The sequence below is a fragment of the Penicillium verrucosum genome (genome assembly GCF_028828655.1).
Source record: "Penicillium verrucosum strain IBT 35672 chromosome Unknown utg000001l_segment0_segment0, whole genome shotgun sequence".
Taxonomy (NCBI): domain Eukaryota; kingdom Fungi; phylum Ascomycota; class Eurotiomycetes; order Eurotiales; family Aspergillaceae; genus Penicillium; species Penicillium verrucosum.
Genome location: NW_026643210.1, coordinates 12,020,697 through 12,038,132, shown reverse-complemented (window position 1 = coordinate 12,038,132; position 17,436 = coordinate 12,020,697). Strand labels below are relative to the sequence as shown.

At 46.7% G+C, this 17,436-nt stretch overlaps 8 protein-coding genes across 8 annotated transcripts; 5 read left to right on the top strand and 3 right to left on the bottom strand.

The window, feature by feature from the left end:
* Positions 1–105: 105 nt before the first annotated feature.
* N7516_004424 (uncharacterized protein) lies at positions 106–1,017 on the top strand (the record flags this gene model as incomplete). Its single annotated transcript, XM_057217144.1, has 3 exons — positions 106–582; positions 690–805; positions 861–1,017. 3 exons carry the CDS (start codon positions 106–108, stop codon positions 1,015–1,017), a joined length of 750 nt encoding a protein of 249 aa, XP_057079027.1.
* A 779-nt stretch (positions 1,018–1,796) lies between these two features.
* On the top strand, positions 1,797–2,877 carry N7516_004423 (uncharacterized protein; the record flags this gene model as incomplete). The annotated part of the gene is made up of 4 exons (XM_057217143.1): positions 1,797–1,874; positions 1,928–2,031; positions 2,064–2,159; positions 2,208–2,877. The coding sequence occupies 4 exons, from the start codon at positions 1,797–1,799 to the stop codon at positions 2,875–2,877; spliced, it is 948 nt and encodes a 315-aa protein (XP_057079026.1).
* A 269-nt stretch (positions 2,878–3,146) lies between these two features.
* Positions 3,147–4,190, bottom strand: N7516_004422 (nitronate monooxygenase; the record flags this gene model as incomplete). The annotated part of the gene is made up of 1 exon (XM_057217142.1): positions 3,147–4,190. One exon carries the CDS (start codon positions 4,188–4,190, stop codon positions 3,147–3,149), a length of 1,044 nt encoding a protein of 347 aa, XP_057079025.1.
* Positions 4,191–5,217: 1,027 nt separating this feature from the next.
* N7516_004421 (uncharacterized protein) lies at positions 5,218–6,891 on the top strand (the record flags this gene model as incomplete). The annotated part of the gene is made up of 1 exon (XM_057217141.1): positions 5,218–6,891. The coding sequence occupies one exon, from the start codon at positions 5,218–5,220 to the stop codon at positions 6,889–6,891; it is 1,674 nt and encodes a 557-aa protein (XP_057079024.1).
* Positions 6,892–7,297: 406 nt separating this feature from the next.
* On the top strand, positions 7,298–8,962 carry N7516_004420 (MFS transporter; the record flags this gene model as incomplete). Its single annotated transcript, XM_057217140.1, has 4 exons — positions 7,298–7,431; positions 7,502–8,488; positions 8,550–8,681; positions 8,755–8,962. Coding segments are annotated over 4 exons (1,461 nt in total), but the record flags the coding sequence as incomplete, so codon positions are not given.
* Positions 8,963–9,941: 979 nt separating this feature from the next.
* N7516_004419 (uncharacterized protein) lies at positions 9,942–10,229 on the top strand (the record flags this gene model as incomplete). The annotated part of the gene is made up of 1 exon (XM_057217139.1): positions 9,942–10,229. One exon carries the CDS (start codon positions 9,942–9,944, stop codon positions 10,227–10,229), a length of 288 nt encoding a protein of 95 aa, XP_057079022.1.
* A 638-nt stretch (positions 10,230–10,867) lies between these two features.
* On the bottom strand, positions 10,868–12,719 carry N7516_004418 (uncharacterized protein; the record flags this gene model as incomplete). Its single annotated transcript, XM_057217138.1, has 6 exons — positions 10,868–11,880; positions 11,936–12,188; positions 12,239–12,289; positions 12,341–12,478; positions 12,525–12,555; positions 12,604–12,719. 6 exons carry the CDS (start codon positions 12,717–12,719, stop codon positions 10,868–10,870), a joined length of 1,602 nt encoding a protein of 533 aa, XP_057079021.1.
* A 2,430-nt stretch (positions 12,720–15,149) lies between these two features.
* N7516_004417 (GID4/VID24 family protein) lies at positions 15,150–17,030 on the bottom strand (the record flags this gene model as incomplete). Its single annotated transcript, XM_057217137.1, has 3 exons — positions 15,150–15,370; positions 15,437–16,952; positions 17,013–17,030. The coding sequence occupies 3 exons, from the start codon at positions 17,028–17,030 to the stop codon at positions 15,180–15,182; spliced, it is 1,725 nt and encodes a 574-aa protein (XP_057079020.1). The 3' UTR covers positions 15,150–15,179.
* Positions 17,031–17,436: the final 406 nt, after the last annotated feature.

Here is a 17,436-nt window from a genome sequence, read left to right as displayed (position 1 = left end):
AGATCTCCGATCTATGAGCTGAGCTGCAAGCTCCGCGGCCACGGAAATGATTTCCTATTTACCCAAGAGCACTAGGGTGTCTATAGAGGCCAACTAAACTTTATCATGCTGCGTTCCTTCGCTCAAATGCACTTCGAGATGCACGATGGCAAAGTACTAAGACGCTACTCAGGTGGGATTCCATGTGACTTTGCAACGAACAAAGTTCATCGCCGATTGGAGACCAAGGTTGAGCGGTCGGAATTTACGACTTACATCTTGCGATACAATGATGACAGGTCTATGACCATACGGGAGACGGAAGCAAATGCAGCTTTGCTGATACTTGCTGGCAGTGAGACGACGGCCAGCCTACTCTCCGTGTTCACCTATTATATCATGGCAAACCCTTTGGCCTATAGGAAACTCGTGGATGAAATCCGAGGATCATTCAACTCTTACGAAGATATTGATTTCCAGAGAGTTGGTCAACTGACTTACCTGAACGCAGCACTCGAGGAAAGTCTGCGGGTTTACCCACCTGTTCCGGCTATTATTCCGCGGGTTGTACCTAAGGAGGGTGCATTGATAGTTCCAGAGAACGTATGTTTCTTCTTCCAAGTTTGATCTTTATGTATATTGATTTCAACAGGTTTCTGTGTCTGGGGCCCACTATTCTACCTACCATTCCGAGTCTCATTTTACCAAAGCCGACTCGTTTATCCCCGAGAGATGGCTGGATAGCAGAGACAAACGCTTCGAGTCGGACAAGTCGGACAGCAGTTCAACCATTCTCACTTGGGCCCCGTAACTGTCTTGGAAGAAAGTAAGTTTTGATCCTTGATATTTTTAGGGATCGGGCTAATCGTGTCTATCCACAGTCTTGCCTATGCAGAAATGCGTCTAATTATGACCAAGGTCTTCTGGAGCTTTGATATGACCATGGACGAGAGTTCAGCCGCTTGGAATATCCAGAAATCCTACAATATTTGGGAACGCAAGCCATTAATGGCAAACCTCTCGCTGGCACAACATTGAAAGTGTTGCAAAATCAGTCATATTCTGCGGTTTGTTTAGTGTAACTGAGCGTTATGGATTACTATACAAGGTATGTGGGTAGATATATGGCCACTCGCACATTCGTGACAGGGACGAGGAACCATAGTCGACTAGAGCCTCTCTGCCAATAAACAAAATTCTCGATATTTTATATGCATGTCATTTGTAGAACAGCTGTCTCAGTTTATTTGCCTTTAGAGGAGCTGCGAAATGTATATCTTGCTGAGAACTCCGTTGCACATACATGCATAAGGTTGTCATACACTAGTTAGTCCTTATTATCTGTACACGCATGTGTACAACCTTGAAATTGAGACATCAATCAATGTTGGAGGTGCGGGACTGAGATTGAGATCGAGTTGAACATACTGGTATGGGCTATGGTTGCACATTTGAAGACAAGACTTGGATGATATTTTTTTAATGGTCTAGTCCGAAAAAGCCACAGCTACGAAGTTACACGGCATGAAATTTAAGTGAGTTGACCGTTTGACCGTTGGGTCTATCCATCTTCCCCGATGATGCCGGCTCTCCGGCGAATCAAGATGAATATCTAGATCAGAAGACATGCAGATTTGACAAGGGCCTAAATCTTTGTATCGCAACACAAAAGGGAAAAGAACACATAATATATGTACAAATCAGAGACAAAGTAGCACACCCGGATAGCAAATTCGAGTATAAAGATGGCTTCTCATCCACCAGTTAATCCACCATTCACCATCGACTATTCCAAACAATTGAATTCAACAAACAATATGTCTAGTTTTGTCAAGATTCTCGCACTTGTGCCTTTGGCACTAGCTGCCAGCCCGGTCATGATGGTCTCTAATCAGGTACGACTATGGAGTGTGCTCACACCCGATCAATTTGTTTACTTTTTATCTAGGCCATGGTTTTCAAAGAGAACGACTTTGCAATGAATGCCGGCCGACAAGGATTACTCGTTCCGTCTGATGGAAATTGCATGAATTTGGACAAAATGTCCGAGTAGTAAGTTGAATATTCTTCGCATCACTATGAAGTTTTGTTAACCAAAGTATTAGCCGCATGAATGTTGGATCAGTATATGTCCCATGTTCATCCGAGGCCAAGCAAGACATGATGTGCTCAATGTACCTGTAAGCGAAAAGCCTCTGACTACAAATATCTAGTGCTAAACCATCTAGCGACAACTCTTGCAACAATGAGCTATTCACATTCACCCGACCCCATGCGAATTTGCTCAGACAAGCTATTGGCGATGGCGGTAGCGTTGGCAAACATGTCAGAAGCATTAAATGCATGACGGTACATTCCCCTGCCGATAGACAAGGACATATCTTCTCAAGTGATCATGTGTCCACCAAGAGTCCAAGCAGCTGCCCCAATGACAGATGTTCCGGTGGAATGAACTGTCAATCAACCCACCCAGATTATGGCATGTACTGCTCTTCAAGCTCCATGACCTGCCAGCGAACTTCTGTAACTGGCGCCCTTTGCAAGGAGGACGGCCAATGTGTCGCGGGTCATTGTCAGAGTGGAATGTGCATAGCTGCCGCAGAGAACCTGCGTTGTGTGCGGGGCTCTGTTTGTCCTTCTGGCATGCAGTGTCGTCCTACCCGTGTTCTGAATTCGCTTGGAACTTCCATGGTCGAAATGGTCTGTATGAAAGATGAGGATGTTCGCGGTATGCAGTGCTCTGCTGAAAAGCCTTGCGCCGAGCGTATGTCGTGCAGCCTTCAACATGAGACTAACGTGTACTGTGAGTGGGATGATACTTGTGCACTGAATAATATGGGTTGTGTATCGGGCAGCCAATGTTGCTCTGGAGTTTGCAGGACCAATTTATGCCAGTGATAAGTCGCCAATGATTGTCTTTGTGAGGGATATCAAGCTTGGATGAAACGGTATTGAAATTGATGTAGGAACTGGATTCTAGCTGGGTAATATGTGTGTTAACTGAGAATAATTGAGATTTACTGGCAATGAGAAAAATTTCCCTCTGACCGTGCTATAAGTTGGATTAACCTCAACTTGTTCATTAGATCTGATGTACAGAGAAAGTATTTTCTTTTAATCAAACCTCAGCCCAGCTTTAGGCTACAAAGTCGGTTGAATTACTCCTCTCAAGCACTCAGTCGCTGAATTCTTTCCAATGTATCCTCTCGAATCTCATAAACAATATCTTCCGCAGCTTTCACATCATGTATCAGTCCCACAGAGGCCCCCGCATATGTCGCTAGTCTCCCCTCAGGTCCCCAACCCTTATCGCCCGTCTTAACAGCTTCATCATGAAGCCTTTTCAGTTCCTCGAAAGACTTCCCTTCCTGCTGCTCAACAAATGACCTGTTGAAGATAGTTCGGGGACTGTATTCCTCTGGCCACCCAAAGGTGCCCCTGAGGTGATTATACAGTAGCGTACGCGTGGTGGAGGTTGCACCATCGACTGCACGCACAACCTCGTCCTGGTAACCCCGGCTAATGCGTGCTTCACTGGCAGCCAGGAATCGAGTGCCCATCACCACGCCCGAAGCTCCAAGACACAACGCCGCGGCAACACCGCGTCCATCTGCAATCCCGCCAGCCGCGAACAAATGAATTTGGCTACCTGCCATGGCATCTGCTATTTCGGGAAATAGCGCCATAAGCCCCATTCCATCTTTCGCCCGACCGTGACCGCCGGATTCAGCCCCTTGCACAACAACAACATCTGGTCGCTCACTGTTCTGAAGAAGCTCCTTTGCCTCCTTCAGAGTGCCAATCTGAATCCAGATTTGGGTATCAGGCGATGCCTGACGGATCTTGCTAGACCAGTCGTCGTATTCCTTGGGTCCCTGTCGTGGGGCGTATAGCCAGGCGGCACATGGTTTGTGCTTCTCAATAGCGGCGACGGCTACATTGATGTCATCACCCCAGAGCTGGTATCCTATGCCGACAGGTAGTGTCGAGCCGGGAGTTGGCACTGTGCTGGTCGCTTGGCGTATGAGCGATGATGCTTTCTCGAGATCATCACTTGTGTCTTGTGTTTTGGCACCGGGACCAATGAATCCCAGTCCACCAGCACGAGAGACGGCCACTGCCAGTGCTGGACCGGACATTACTTTCATAGGGGCGCTGACCACAAATGGACTAGATACCCATGGGTATCGCGATAACAAGCTTGTCGCCATGGTTTGGTGTTCAACACGGTCGCCAAATATTTGGTTAATGTTACAAGAAGATAGTGACAATTAGCATGCGATCAGATGTGTGGGAGCAAGCTTGAGTGGTGCTTCGGAGTTACCGAGGCATTTTCGTCGACGTCACAACAATCGGTAGTTCCGCAATATCCGCATTCCGCATTCGTTCCGCAACTATAAAGTACATTCATGATTGGACCATCGAAGTCTATCAAGATGCACACCATGTCGATCTAGTGTGGCTGAAGCAAGGAATTGAGTATATCTCGCGCTCGGAGCCTGATCGCAAGGTCGTCGTGTTTACTCATTTCTGCCCATCAACCCACGCTATGGTTGTCGATCTCAAGACTTGAAAACTGGGAAAACAGTGACCTCAAACCAAAGAGGTTAATACTTCTCTCAATCTGAAGGATTTTATTGTGAGAAGACGGTTAAAATCTAGAATTTGAGTTGCAAATTATATTTATTTCGATTGTTCAAACCGAAAGATTGAGATATGAGTCATTGGGACACTCTTCAATCAAGCTAATTCGGAGCTCATTCAGTATTGAATACATCTCAGGATCTCCCTGCTTGAGGGCATGGTATAACCTTCTTAAAGCTTGTTTTCATCCAAAATATCAGTACCGTCGACATACCCCAACATATAGCTTAGAATAGCCAACCAATAAGTCTCGTAAGAAGAATCGTAGTCACGGCAAAGCAACAAAATCAGGCCTTCACAATATCTCACAGCAGAAGGGGAAACCAGCCATCATCACCATGAAGACTAGAGAAATAGGAGTTTGGATTTTTCTCACTTCAACAAAGATGAGACTGTAAATAATGGTGCTGTTAATCACATGACAGTCCAAAGTTGCAAACATTGAATGAGGCCTCAGGCATCACCGGACAGTTTGGACCCACTCACTCACCTCTCCCCCACACTCATCTCCTCCGCAATACCCGCCCTGACTAGTATCCCTCATTCCTCTCGGAAATTGCGGGATCTCACAGGTACTGCTTATTGTTCGAAGCTATGTCACAACCTACGTCACAACCCGACTTGAAGCGAAAGCGCGTCCAATTTGCCTGTGAGACATGTCGGGTGCGGAAAAGAAAATGTGATGGCACCGAGCCTTGCAACACTTGTCGTGAATGGGGCTACGATTGCCATTATAATCGTCAACCACGACAGAGGCGTCGTGCTTCCCAACAGCCCCCAAATGAAACTGCCTCGCCAAGCCCCCCACAGCAAATTAACTTGGTGGATACACACGGGCTGGATCGTCAATTGTGGGCAAACTCCGGTGCTGCATTTGTTCGGAGGATGGGCCTGAATATCGATCCTGCGGAAGCTCCAAAACTCAGTCTGTTTGGTTGGAATGTTGGAAAGCGACAACTGCCAACTGAATCTCAGGCTGCATGCCCTGTGTTGCCAATCACAGATATCACGTCCTTAGAGCACATGAGGGCCCTCGCTCAGGTTTACTTCGCTAAGATTGGTCTTTGTTATGGCTTTATCGATTCTTCTCAATTTTTTGAGCGACTGGAGGCTAGGTGGCAGTCTCCTGCGCTTTCTGGTCTATACGACAGTGTTATCGGTGGTGTTGCCGCACTAGGTTGTTTGTTTTCCCAACGAAACATGACCATCACCGAATTACATCTCATCGGATCGGCACATTCTATTCTCGATACGCACGTTCTGTGTGGTGCTCCTCCTGTGGACCTTCTGACTGGATGGACATTGCGAGTCGTTTACATGCGAATGACAGATCTGCCGCACTCAACATGGATGGCGAGCTCGAAGTTGATGCATCTGGTGGAAGCTGCAGGTTTCCACCTAGAGTCCAGTGATTCAGTATTTCCGCGCAGTATCGGCACAGACTTTGATCCAAACATCCGAAGACGACTCTTCGGCGTGGCACTACATCTTAATATGTGGATATCGTACGATCTTGGTTTATCAAGAGTCTCCTTTCAAAAGAATGATATGCCGTTGCTTCCATCAACCTCCGAAGGCGATTTAACGGATGAGCTGTTGGGACTTATTCCATTATCGGCAAGCCTAGACCCAGGGAAGGCAAACGGAGATGAGATTAACCTAGGGGAAACCCTTTCGCAAATCCTGGAAAGAGTACACACTGAGCCCCCCTCGGCCATGGCGCAATGCAATCTTGTGCTTTGCATTTTGCGCAGAATCCACACAGAGAAACTTGAAATCTCCCCTCACCTCGCAGAAAAGTCCTTAGCATTGTTGAAAAAGGGACTCGATTGCTCACGCAGTATGGTCAGGAACTGTAATCCCTGGCAACACATGGCAAACGTACCTTTCCACATCATATGTGTCTTGCTCGTGATGGACACACGGCAATCGCTCGCGATGCTCCCCGATGCAATGGAGACATTGAAGCTCGTGGCATCTACTTACGATACAAACACGATGAGAGAGGCGTGGAGTGCGGCTCTCTTGCTAGTTATGCTTTATCAACAGCGGAGGAAAGATGACCTTACGATCTTCAATGGCATCATGAAGATGGAGGAGCAAGAAAGTCCAGCTGAGCCATCCCAGCAGGAATTTCCAAGCGCCGAAGAGTACTCATGGCTAGGGGCTTTGGTTGCTGATCTACCCGGTTTGCAAAGGGATGATCTTGATCAGTTTCTGAATGCGGATATGATTGATGGTTCAAGTTTCTTGGGCGGATCTGGATGAGGAAGCGGCAGAGGCGCTTATGTTTTTGAGAGAAATCAATATTTGTGTAATTGTATGTCAATGTCATTGTTGTTTTTCATAATTCTTAGTACTTTAGCTTTGCTTCGGACTTTCAACCCCTGAAAACAAGTAGGATGTTACAAAGCCTTGCGGAAATTGCGGGTGCCTTTCTTCGCCTGGTTGGTAAAATTCTCCGTTCCGCAATACCCGCTTCTATGCGAAAAGTTGGTTGGAAAAGACACATGCAAACTCACTACATATTTGTGTTAATGTCCCAATAACTATTCTCCCGGAATAAAACCTCGCACTAACTAGGGGAGCTCAACTTGAACTCAGTGCTCCTGGACACGGAACTATAAACCTCATTGACAAATCGTGTCTACTCGTCACTACTCCATCCAGTTAGTTTATCATGCACGAGAAGCCGTCGATTGAAGCAAACAAGGCACTTCCGGCACCTCTTTCCAACACCTCAACCTACATTGATTTCGAAGGGGCTGATGACCCCGAGCATCCTCAGAATTGGAGACTGTCTACGAAGTAAGCCACAAGTCCAAATCTGTCAATAACCTGGATATCCTGAAGACAAACTGACCCCAATTTTACACAGACTTTTCAATTCAATCCTAGTATGCTCAGGAACCTTAATTGTCTCCTTAACAAGCGCCATATTTGCACCAGGAATCGACGAAGCAAGCAAAGATTTCGGGGTGGGAACGGTGGTCGGAACACTGGGAACAACCCTCTACGTCCTTGGCTTTGCATCAGGCCCCCTAATCTGGGCACCTGCATCAGAGCTACGGGGAAGGAAATGGCCTCTGACCATTGGAATGTTAGGCGGTGGAATCTTCACTATTGCATCAGCAGTGGCCAAAAATATCCAGACCTTGGTCATAACCCGTTTCTTCGCTGGCATGTTTGGCGCAAGCCAACTGACTGTTGTCCCCGGTGTACTGGCTGACCTATACAGCAATGCGACTCGTGGTGCTGCTATTTCGCTATATGCTCTGACTGTGTTTGTAGGGCCGTTTATGGCCCCTTTTGTGGGTGGCTTCATTGCGTCAAGTTATCTTGGCTGGCGATGGACGCTTTACATCCCGGCGATTTTTAGTCTGGTCAATGGGCTATTGAGTGTTTTCTTCTTGGATGAGACATATCCGGCTTGTATTCTCGTGGCGAAGGCTGTTGCTATTCGCAAAGAGTCGCGATATTCGAATATTCGCGCCAGACATGAGGATGTCGAGGTCAGCATCGCTGATCTCGTGGAGAAATACTTCACACGTCCATTGACGTTGCTATTCACGGAGCCTATTATTCTCGTCGTGTCTGTTTACATGTCCTTCATCTACGGCCTTGTCTATGCGCTTCTTGAGGCATACCCCTTCGTCTTCGAGCATGTATACGGAATGACGCCTGCCTTTGCTGGTCTAATGTTTATTGGCCTCATTATCGGCGTCGTGCTCGCGTGTGCCTTCATTCTTTATGGGCAGTTGGCCTATGCAAGGAAATTGGCAGAGAATAAGGGCGTGGCAGTGCCCGAGTGGCGCCTTGCTCCAACCCTCCTTGGAGCGCCTGTTTTCACAATAGGTCTATTTTGGTGAGTACAGTCATTTTGTGTTAGAATGATGTATGATGTCTGCTAACTGAAAATCCATCAGGTTTGGTTGGACGGGGTTCACCCCTCAGATTCACTGGGCTGCACCTGCCGCGGCCGGGATATTCATCGGATTTGGGGTGTTATGCATTTTCCTTCCTTGTTTCAACTATCTCGTCGATGCATACTTGCCAATGTATGTTCTCCGTCTATCCGCTCCAAGGAAATCAGAACTATCAAAACACCCCGCTGACTTACCTGGATCTTAGCGCTGCTTCAGCTGTTGCTGCCAATATCATTCTTCGGTCAGCAGTAGCTGCGGGATTTCCTTTATTCTCAAGGCAGATGTTTCAGAATATGGGAATTCAATGGGCCGGCACATTGCTTGGATGTTTAGCTGCAATAATGATCCCCATTCCGATCATATTCAGGGCTTATGGTCCTTGGCTACGAGGGAAAAGCAAAGTATTTCCCTAAAAGTGCTAGGACTTAGATTGAAAAATCTGATATTGTGAGTTATTTCCATGGAGCCACAACCACTACCAAGCCCATGAACATATACGGTGTATTTATCTAGATTGAAACGCTTATTCTCAACTTCCAAAAGGCGTCGCTCCGATCCTTTCTATTCGGCTCTCAAAGCCAAACAGGAACGTAAGGAGCCAGTTGTCCGTGGCCTATCATAGGATGCGAGGGGTCGGAGAATCGGAGGATTGGAGGATCGGAGGATGAGCCACTAGGCATGGCCTGTTGTGGGAGAACAAGGAATAGCCCCCAACCCCGCCTTGTGTTTCAGGATTGCTTGTGTCCTGGAAGCTCATTGTTGTATACTACATGATCCACCAGGAGCATGCCATTTTGGTCGACGTGCATGATGGAGATTTGTGTCGTTCTGTCTGGGACTACTCCGTACTCACTTCTCAGTCCTCCGGGGCTAGTCCGTATATTATTCAGTCTGGAGATGTAAGTATTTGTGCACCTGTAAAATTCAATGTACCTTCAATGAATCTATATAACTATGTACGATGTGATTTGTACTTTTAGTTAGACTAGTGCGTGATCCTGAGTGCATTAGTGTATCCCATGGAGCCGAATCCCTGCCTCGGTCAATCCATCCATTCGACGTTACTTCCTTGAACGAATCCAAATCAATTTACGGTCGATCTTCGAAGACATGTGGTCTGCTCTAAGTTGAGCTCTATAAGTAGACAGAATCCCCAGCTGTCTGAGAACTTAAATCCTATAATCTATAATCTATAATCTATAATCTATAATCTATAATCTAATAGAAGAAAGACAATAGTTCAACGCTATCCTTCAATCGGTATGGAGTCCTATTAACACCAAACTCTTGAGAAGATATTGACCTCGTACCCGGACGAAGTCTATTATGTTACCCCAAACTTCCATCGCGTCTTTACTCCTTGTGATAACAAGTGTTGCAGCCTCTTTCGCAATGTCGACAACCCGGTACACTGCACCAGTCTCCGAATCGATGCCAATTCTGGAGACTCGTCAACAACTCAATGATATGGCAATGCAATTCCCACTCGGTACTTTGGACGACAGGAATGGAGGTTATTATCTTCTCGATCACGATGCTACCATTTTAGCTGTCGCGTCTGATTCCCTCTGTGAAGAACTGGATGCTGCAATGGAGGCCGCAGAACGATACCTCAGCAGCCATCCGGAAATTGATGACGGGAGCGAATCTATTGCACCTCAAAGTGACGAGGCAGACTAGGCTGCCACACACATGCCCTCTGTCGGACCTACAGCGATTGCCAGGTGTGCTCAAGTAGTTACCATTGGTGTTTCTGAACACGCCTAAGAGAAAGATGATGCGGACAATACATGTGCTAGGGTAGAACAGTGTTGAGGCTTCAGCAAAGAAAAAGTCCGAAGAAGTGAGTTAATTCGGGGAGAAAAACTGTCTGATCGGAGCTGGGACTTCAGTCAGGGCATAGATAAAACTAGCACGAAACCCGGCCAAGAAGCGAGACGCAATGAACATTTTCCTTGATATTCGCAAACCGACATGAAATATTCCAGGTCGAGAACCCAATTTTCGAGGCGTGTAGAATAGGTTTTCTTCCATACACCTGCAATAACAGGCCAATGACATGGCGACTCTTGGACACTAACACAGCTGAGCCTCATCAGCAAACAAAAACGTACTTGGGGAACTTTTACTATCGAGAACAGAAGAGAAGAAAGATCCATGGATATGATAAGATTAGATAAACAGGTCCCTTGAGGGTCCCTTAAGCTCTGTTCGTTTATATCCGAATGTAGCATATAATTATGATATTGGATAAACTGAATCACTTAACTTCAAAAGTTGCAAGCCTATACATAGACTACCGGTTTATTGGCCTCCACTTATTCAGGGTTGTTATCAATCGAACTGTCCACAGCCCATCCATTAAGCATGGTGTAATCGGAATACGGCGAGGTGCCATGCAGGGTCTCATAGTGCTTGCGAGGCCCACACTCTCTCAACTTAGCGGAGTCTGCATTAACGCACCGGTGCTGCATGATAGCCGCGATTTGTCGGCCCGCGTCCTGTCCTTCATAGTATGCACCGTGAAGGAATCCAAAGAAGGTTGGGCTGGTAGCCTCGCCAGCAAACCAGAGCCGGCCAGTGTTGGCGCGAAGGTTCTGGTGCATTTCTAGAGATGTGGCAGGAGGCCAATTGGAGTAGCTGCCGTAGGCCCAGGGCTCTGAAGTCCAGCGTGGGTACATGAATGCAGTTGGCTCGGGGATATCCTTCTCCGGGAACATCTTGCGCAGAACTTCCATTGCTTCCTTCTTGGTCTGCTCGTCTGTTTGGCGCTCGGCTCGATAGGCAAACTCGTTGGTCACAGTTGCGAAGATGATGTTGGAATCCGGGAGGAATCCAGGGGTGGACAGTGACTGCCAGATCGGGTACCAGCCACGGGTTACAGGATCAGCGTAGAGGTGGTATTGTGTTTCCGAGGGCCAGAAGGTCTCGTTGAACTGGAAGAAGATCTTGGTGTATGTTCCCATGGTAAACTTCTGAATAGCTTCCTGCTTCCAATCCGGGAGCTCTGGAGAGAAGTTGACTGCGCCGTTTTGTAGAACTCCCAGTGAGAATGTGGTAATAGCATAGTCTGCTTCTATACAGCTGCCGTCTTTGTTGTGAACTGTGACCCCATCGTTCGAATAAGTGATGTTTGTGACCTCGGTGTTCAAGTGAAGACGGGGGTCATTGTCATTGAGGAAAGTCGCTGCAAGACTTTTAACAATGACATTCAATCCACGTTGGTCTAAAACGAAGTTATCGTGGTCGCTGAAATAATTGAAGGTCAAGTTGTCACCGGCACAACCGAAGACAAATGAACTCTCTATTGGGGAGTAAGCAGATTCAAAGTCTAGTCGATACGTTAGTTGATCGTGCTAGGTGCATTTACCAGACAGATAACTTACCCCACGACCACCAGTCAACAGCCTGTGCTTCCATGTCATGTGCCTTGGGGCTCCAACCAGCCAAGGCCAGGCCTGACTTGGCGTTTTGATCCTGGAGATTCTGAGTAAGAATCTCACCTGCCCTCTGATTGGCAATATCATAAGCCTCGTCATAGGCGTTCAGTAGATCGCTATAGTCGGAGTAACCATCCTTGTTGTAGGTTGATACATTGTCGTAATTTGACCAATGGGTGGTCAGTCCGTATTTTTGAGCCTGTCCAAGGTCAGTTTGTGTTCGATCGAAGATACTATGTCGAGACTTACCAAACCCCAGATTGGGTTCTGTGGACCTCCCTCACTTCCAATACCTTGTACCTATTTAACCTGTCAGCACAAGTCCTTCCTTACAGCTGGGGATATGCATACCCAGTTGGCACCCATCTCAATAATATAAGGCTTGCCATCTTTGTCTTTGCCGAATGGCTTATGCCAAGCCCGACCGCCGATAGTATCACGGTACTCGAGAATCACGAAATCATGCACGGAAGCATTCGTGAGAGCTTGCTATGAATTGTCAATGACATTCAGATGAACGAAGAGGGAAACTCACAGCAGCAGTAATACCAGCCACACCACCTCCCCTATAGTTGGTTAGTTTGAGATCAATCAATAAGACATCCAGTGCTTACAAGATTGCAACTTTAGTTTTCTTGCATGTTCCCTCAGTTCGAGTATGATAAGGCGCAGCGATAACAGGCTGGATAGCGCCTGCTATGGCCAAAAGTGAAAGGAGCTTCAAATGCATGGTGAAGGTCTGGAGATCTGAAAAGAGGACGGCTTATGATAAATAAATAATACTCCAAGACATTGAATTGACCCACAATGGCGTGGGCCCGGCTGTACCTGTCGAGATAAGATCCCGTAAAAGAGAAGAAATGAGAAATGAGAAGATCTTCTATGTTGTACACTCTTCCGTACTATTTGTGATGTACTATGTTGTACGCAGGAAACTACTTTCCGCAATTGGGAAAGTACATGCGGGAAGCTAAGAGAATACGGTGTGGTTATATAGAGATATCTGCGGGGATGGACTTCAATATTCTTCCTTTTGTTTTTTTTTTTGGTTTTGTTTTTTTCTTTCTAATTTAAATCAATTCTAACTTCCTTCTCATTACGTTTGGAATGCTTAATTAGGCTAGTACATCCCGAAGTGTCAGATATACTAGTTATAGTTAACTACTGTTGGACGGGAACTGAGGCTAATCTATAACGTCTACCGGGTACTCGTCACCCCGAGTATCTCCCAATTTATTCATGATATCGAATAATGTCGAAGTACAGTAATCGGTACTTCCTTTAAAATAGTGCACAGACCAAGAACTAGATTCAACCGGTAGTTCTAGCACTAGAGCCTCGGTAGTCATACGTACCGGGTATGGCTCGGAAGCCATGTTGGAAGCTTTCTCGAACATGCAATTGAAGTGTTTTGGGCAATAACTCCGCGAAGTGATTGTCGTTGAGGATTCTTTGAGTCAGAACACCAAACGCTACTGCTCCCAAGGTCCCTCTGATTTGAGATACTCCATGCAAGCTCCGCCGAAGGTCGTTGACAAATAGGTAATAGGCAGTAATAATTGTTCTAACATGTCCCCCTTGATCAGGTGCCGATAAAGCCACAAACTGTGCCGTGAATAGGCCTGCCATTCCGGTTCCTGCAAGAAATATTCGGATCAGACGAAGATAGCTAGCACTCGAGTGCCAGATAAGGGCAAGTATAAGATAGTCCGACCTACCAAGACCCATTCTTTTTAAGATTATAAGTCGGGATAATCGAATTTCATGAAAGATACCTCGAGCTCATTAACCACAGAGAGAGTGGCTGAAGTAGCGAAACTGACTCCAAAGGTGATCGTCCTGGGAAAGAAGATCAAGCTTGTCAGCACATTCATGGATCTGACTGGCCACACTCCTATGTACTAAGCATGCAGGAACCGGGTGATGTATTAAATTCATCACAATATCACTACCTAATGAAAGATGTAGCTGAGGTGAGACCTTGCATTAGAATTGCCAATGTTTTGACTGGAATGTGGGGATTGTTATGCATATGTAGCGTATGTGACTTGTCACTATCCAAGATCTACATCCATATCATTGCATATTATTGAGTCATCAGTTTCAAGACTGCATTTATCAACCGACAGGTTTTCGATTTGATTATAACCTTGTAACCAACCCACTTCTTTCTTTGATACATCCTCAATGTTGGCGTCCTATTTTCTTTCGGTGGGGTATGCTACATACTGTATACAGTGGGCAAGAAAATGCCTTTGTATTATACAGTGAATAATATTGTCAAGGCAGCTGAGACAAATACGAAACTCTGATCATGTCAACTTGCTTTTTCGGCAGATTCATAGATGATTGGTCGAGTTTCCCAATGTCTTAGATCGGACATTTCGAGCGTTTAGCACTATAATTTTCATACCGTAATAATATATATCTTCAATTTTCTTAAGATCAATCTATAATATTTATCAATCGCTATCGATAGGTAACAGGATCAAATACAAACGTGGTTGTTGAGATATTAAGTTATAATTCATGTGTTTACTATATGTTTAGGCGTTAACTATCGCAATATGATTGTACAATTTATTATTTTCGAGTCTCCCTCTACTCTCGGAGCGGAGACTCGAAAATAAGCCTCCCGGAACTTTTAACGGGTCTCCCCGAGCTGAAACCCGGGACAGGGCCGAAGACTTCTGCGTGAGCTCCTGAGCCCAGGAGATACTTCCATGCCGTCTCGATGAGATAGGGGGTTAGTGGTTGATACATCGAGGTAATACATAACTAGATCGACAAGGTGAGAACATGGGAATAATCTGCATGGCCCCTTGGAATAAGTGGGATTTCCTCATTTCCGGAGTTCCATGACAAGCCATAAAGAAAGATCTTTGTCCGTAGATACAAAAACATAATAGACATAGTCATGATCCCAGGAACAGGGTGGAAACATTGCTGTGGTTTGATGGCCGCAAATATATTCCACGAAGAGAAAGAGAAAAAAATGCAAAGAAAGAGGAACAAACCGAACGAGAAGAACATCGCCGAGCTATGCAAAGGCCGTGTCAGATGCCATCTGACGTTTTCCCCGAACGCCAAATCAGAAACACCAAAGGTTCAGAAAAAGAGGACCAGAAGATTATTCTGGGCTAAAGCAAAGAGAAGAAGAAAAGGACATGTATGCATAGGATAACTCCTTTCAGCGGAAGGCGTAAGAAGGGCGAACCATTTTCGATACTTCTGGATTCAGAGAGAGCTGCTGATAAGGCGAACTTCCTGGGTCATAGTACAAGCCTTCGATGTGCCCATCCTCGCGGCGAAGAGAGATGTAATAGAATCCGGAAATTGTAAGACCTTGACGAGCGTCGGTCGGGGTGATGAAGCATCGTTCTGGGATGTGTTAGCAAAAAAATAATAATTAAACAGTGGAAGGAGACATGATCTTCCGCTACTTACCCTTCCATCTCATCAAAATCCATCCCTTAGACAATTCCTCGGTAATCCACTTCCGACTCACAAGGTTTTGAGCCATCTCAGCGTCTGTCAGATCCTTGAACGGTTGCAGTTCACGCCAGTAGGTGCTATCAATCTCTGCATCTGCTTTGAAGTTCTTTGTCTCCAGCGTGTGATTATTGAAATCGATGATTTCACCTTCCAAGAAAGTCACAATGTGCGCATCATGGGTGGGCGAGGTCTTGTCGGGGATGTTGTAGGCCTCCATAGTGCCAGATAAAGTCATGTCATCGTGGTTGATCTGGTGTATCGTCACCTTGACAGGCCAATTTTCATCGCGATTGTTAGCTAAATATCGGCGGCCACTTGTGGTAGAAACGCTGATTCGGGTGCTATCACTTCCATTCACAATGACAGGCTCAGAAGGGGCGTTCGGACTGGGAATGCGTTGTGACAACACTGAGCACCCGGCACTCGCAGCCCGTTGACATCCCGAAAAAGCCATTCCAGATCGAAGCCATGAGCATGCCGCAGGTGGTGCAATGTTGGGAGTGTATAAAATGAAATCCGTATCTCTCCAAGACTTGTTATCCATTGAGAAGGATAGCCGGCTGTCCGCCAGGACATGCATACTGTCTTCAAGGGAGTTTGAATACCGAATGCGATCGAGATAGTGAATGGTTTCTCCCAGCACGTTGCTCAGATACGTGTCTGAATGTAGTTGGCGATGAGCGGCAGCCCGAGCACGTAGGTCGTTGTGGGTGATGTTGGTATGATGTGGGTCCCCGCGCGTTGTAGGACGATAGCGGTATCCCCGAGATGCGGCCGCTATCGTATTTTCAGTGTCCTCGGCTGGGGTGATCTCTGAATAGCGGTCGATGATGTAGTTCTCCAGTGTGCGGATTCTTGAAGGCCGAGGCTGACGCCTTGCAGATTGTAGTAATGCCGCCACTGCAGAGATCGACGTCCGAGCTTGAGTGGTACCCGGTAATGTCGCATAATCATGGGGTATCAATTGCGCGGGGCCCGGGGTCGGGACCTCGTTGCGCGGAGGTCGTGCGGGGGGTGTATCACGGCTTGAGATGGAATGGAGGAAGGGCTGCATCTGATCATCTTCTGACTCTTCGCGCGCAGCACCATCCTCATCATCAGATCCGGGTGCCCATCCATACAACGATCTCGAGTTGGGCACTTGGCCCTCGTAGTTCGGCATGTCGGTTGATCTCTCCTGGCGACGGACAATTGGGATGCGGCGGTTGAGTTCAACGGACGTGCGCGGGTTGGTGGGATCATCCACCTCCATGCGGTCTTCGTTTTGCGGTGGCGGATTGGCCGGATAACGACGGCGACGCTGTCGGCTCAAGGAGGGTAGTAGCGGGTTGAAGAGAGCTGGTCGCGATCGCAGGAAGTTCACGTTGTCATCGTGGGCATTATCGGTCTCCACGGGGGCCGGTGTAGGAATCGACGATCGGCGCGGAGGGTCAGGTGCCGCGGTGGTCGGAGGGAGTTGTGTGGCGTGCTAGAGGATATTAGTTCACATATTATATAGACTGTGATGGATTGCAAGGATAAAACATACTGGGTTAGGAGGCGGCATTTCTGATCGGAATGCGCCGTCAAGGAGTGTGCGGGATCGACGTTGGCCATGCAAGGCCAAGAAAATTAAGATATGTATAGCAACAAACAATTAAGTCTGGGGGAAAGATGTCCACAAATTGCGATCGAGAAAGTGTCAGATGTTGTGCTTCTTGGACTTTGGGGATGTGGAGATGCCCACAACATATGACGTTCTTCCTTTCAGCCGGCCGCCTCTGAGCGAATATGTGAACTCTTCATTGAACTTCATAGGAGTTCAGCATTTAATAACTACTTGTTCTTCCTTTATTCTATGCATATTATATTAAATCAGAGTAATCTCCCCAAAATCCAGGAACGTGGGGCCCCTTGTCATCCTGTAACATATCACAAAAATATTGCTGACTGCATCTAAATCGATCTATGCT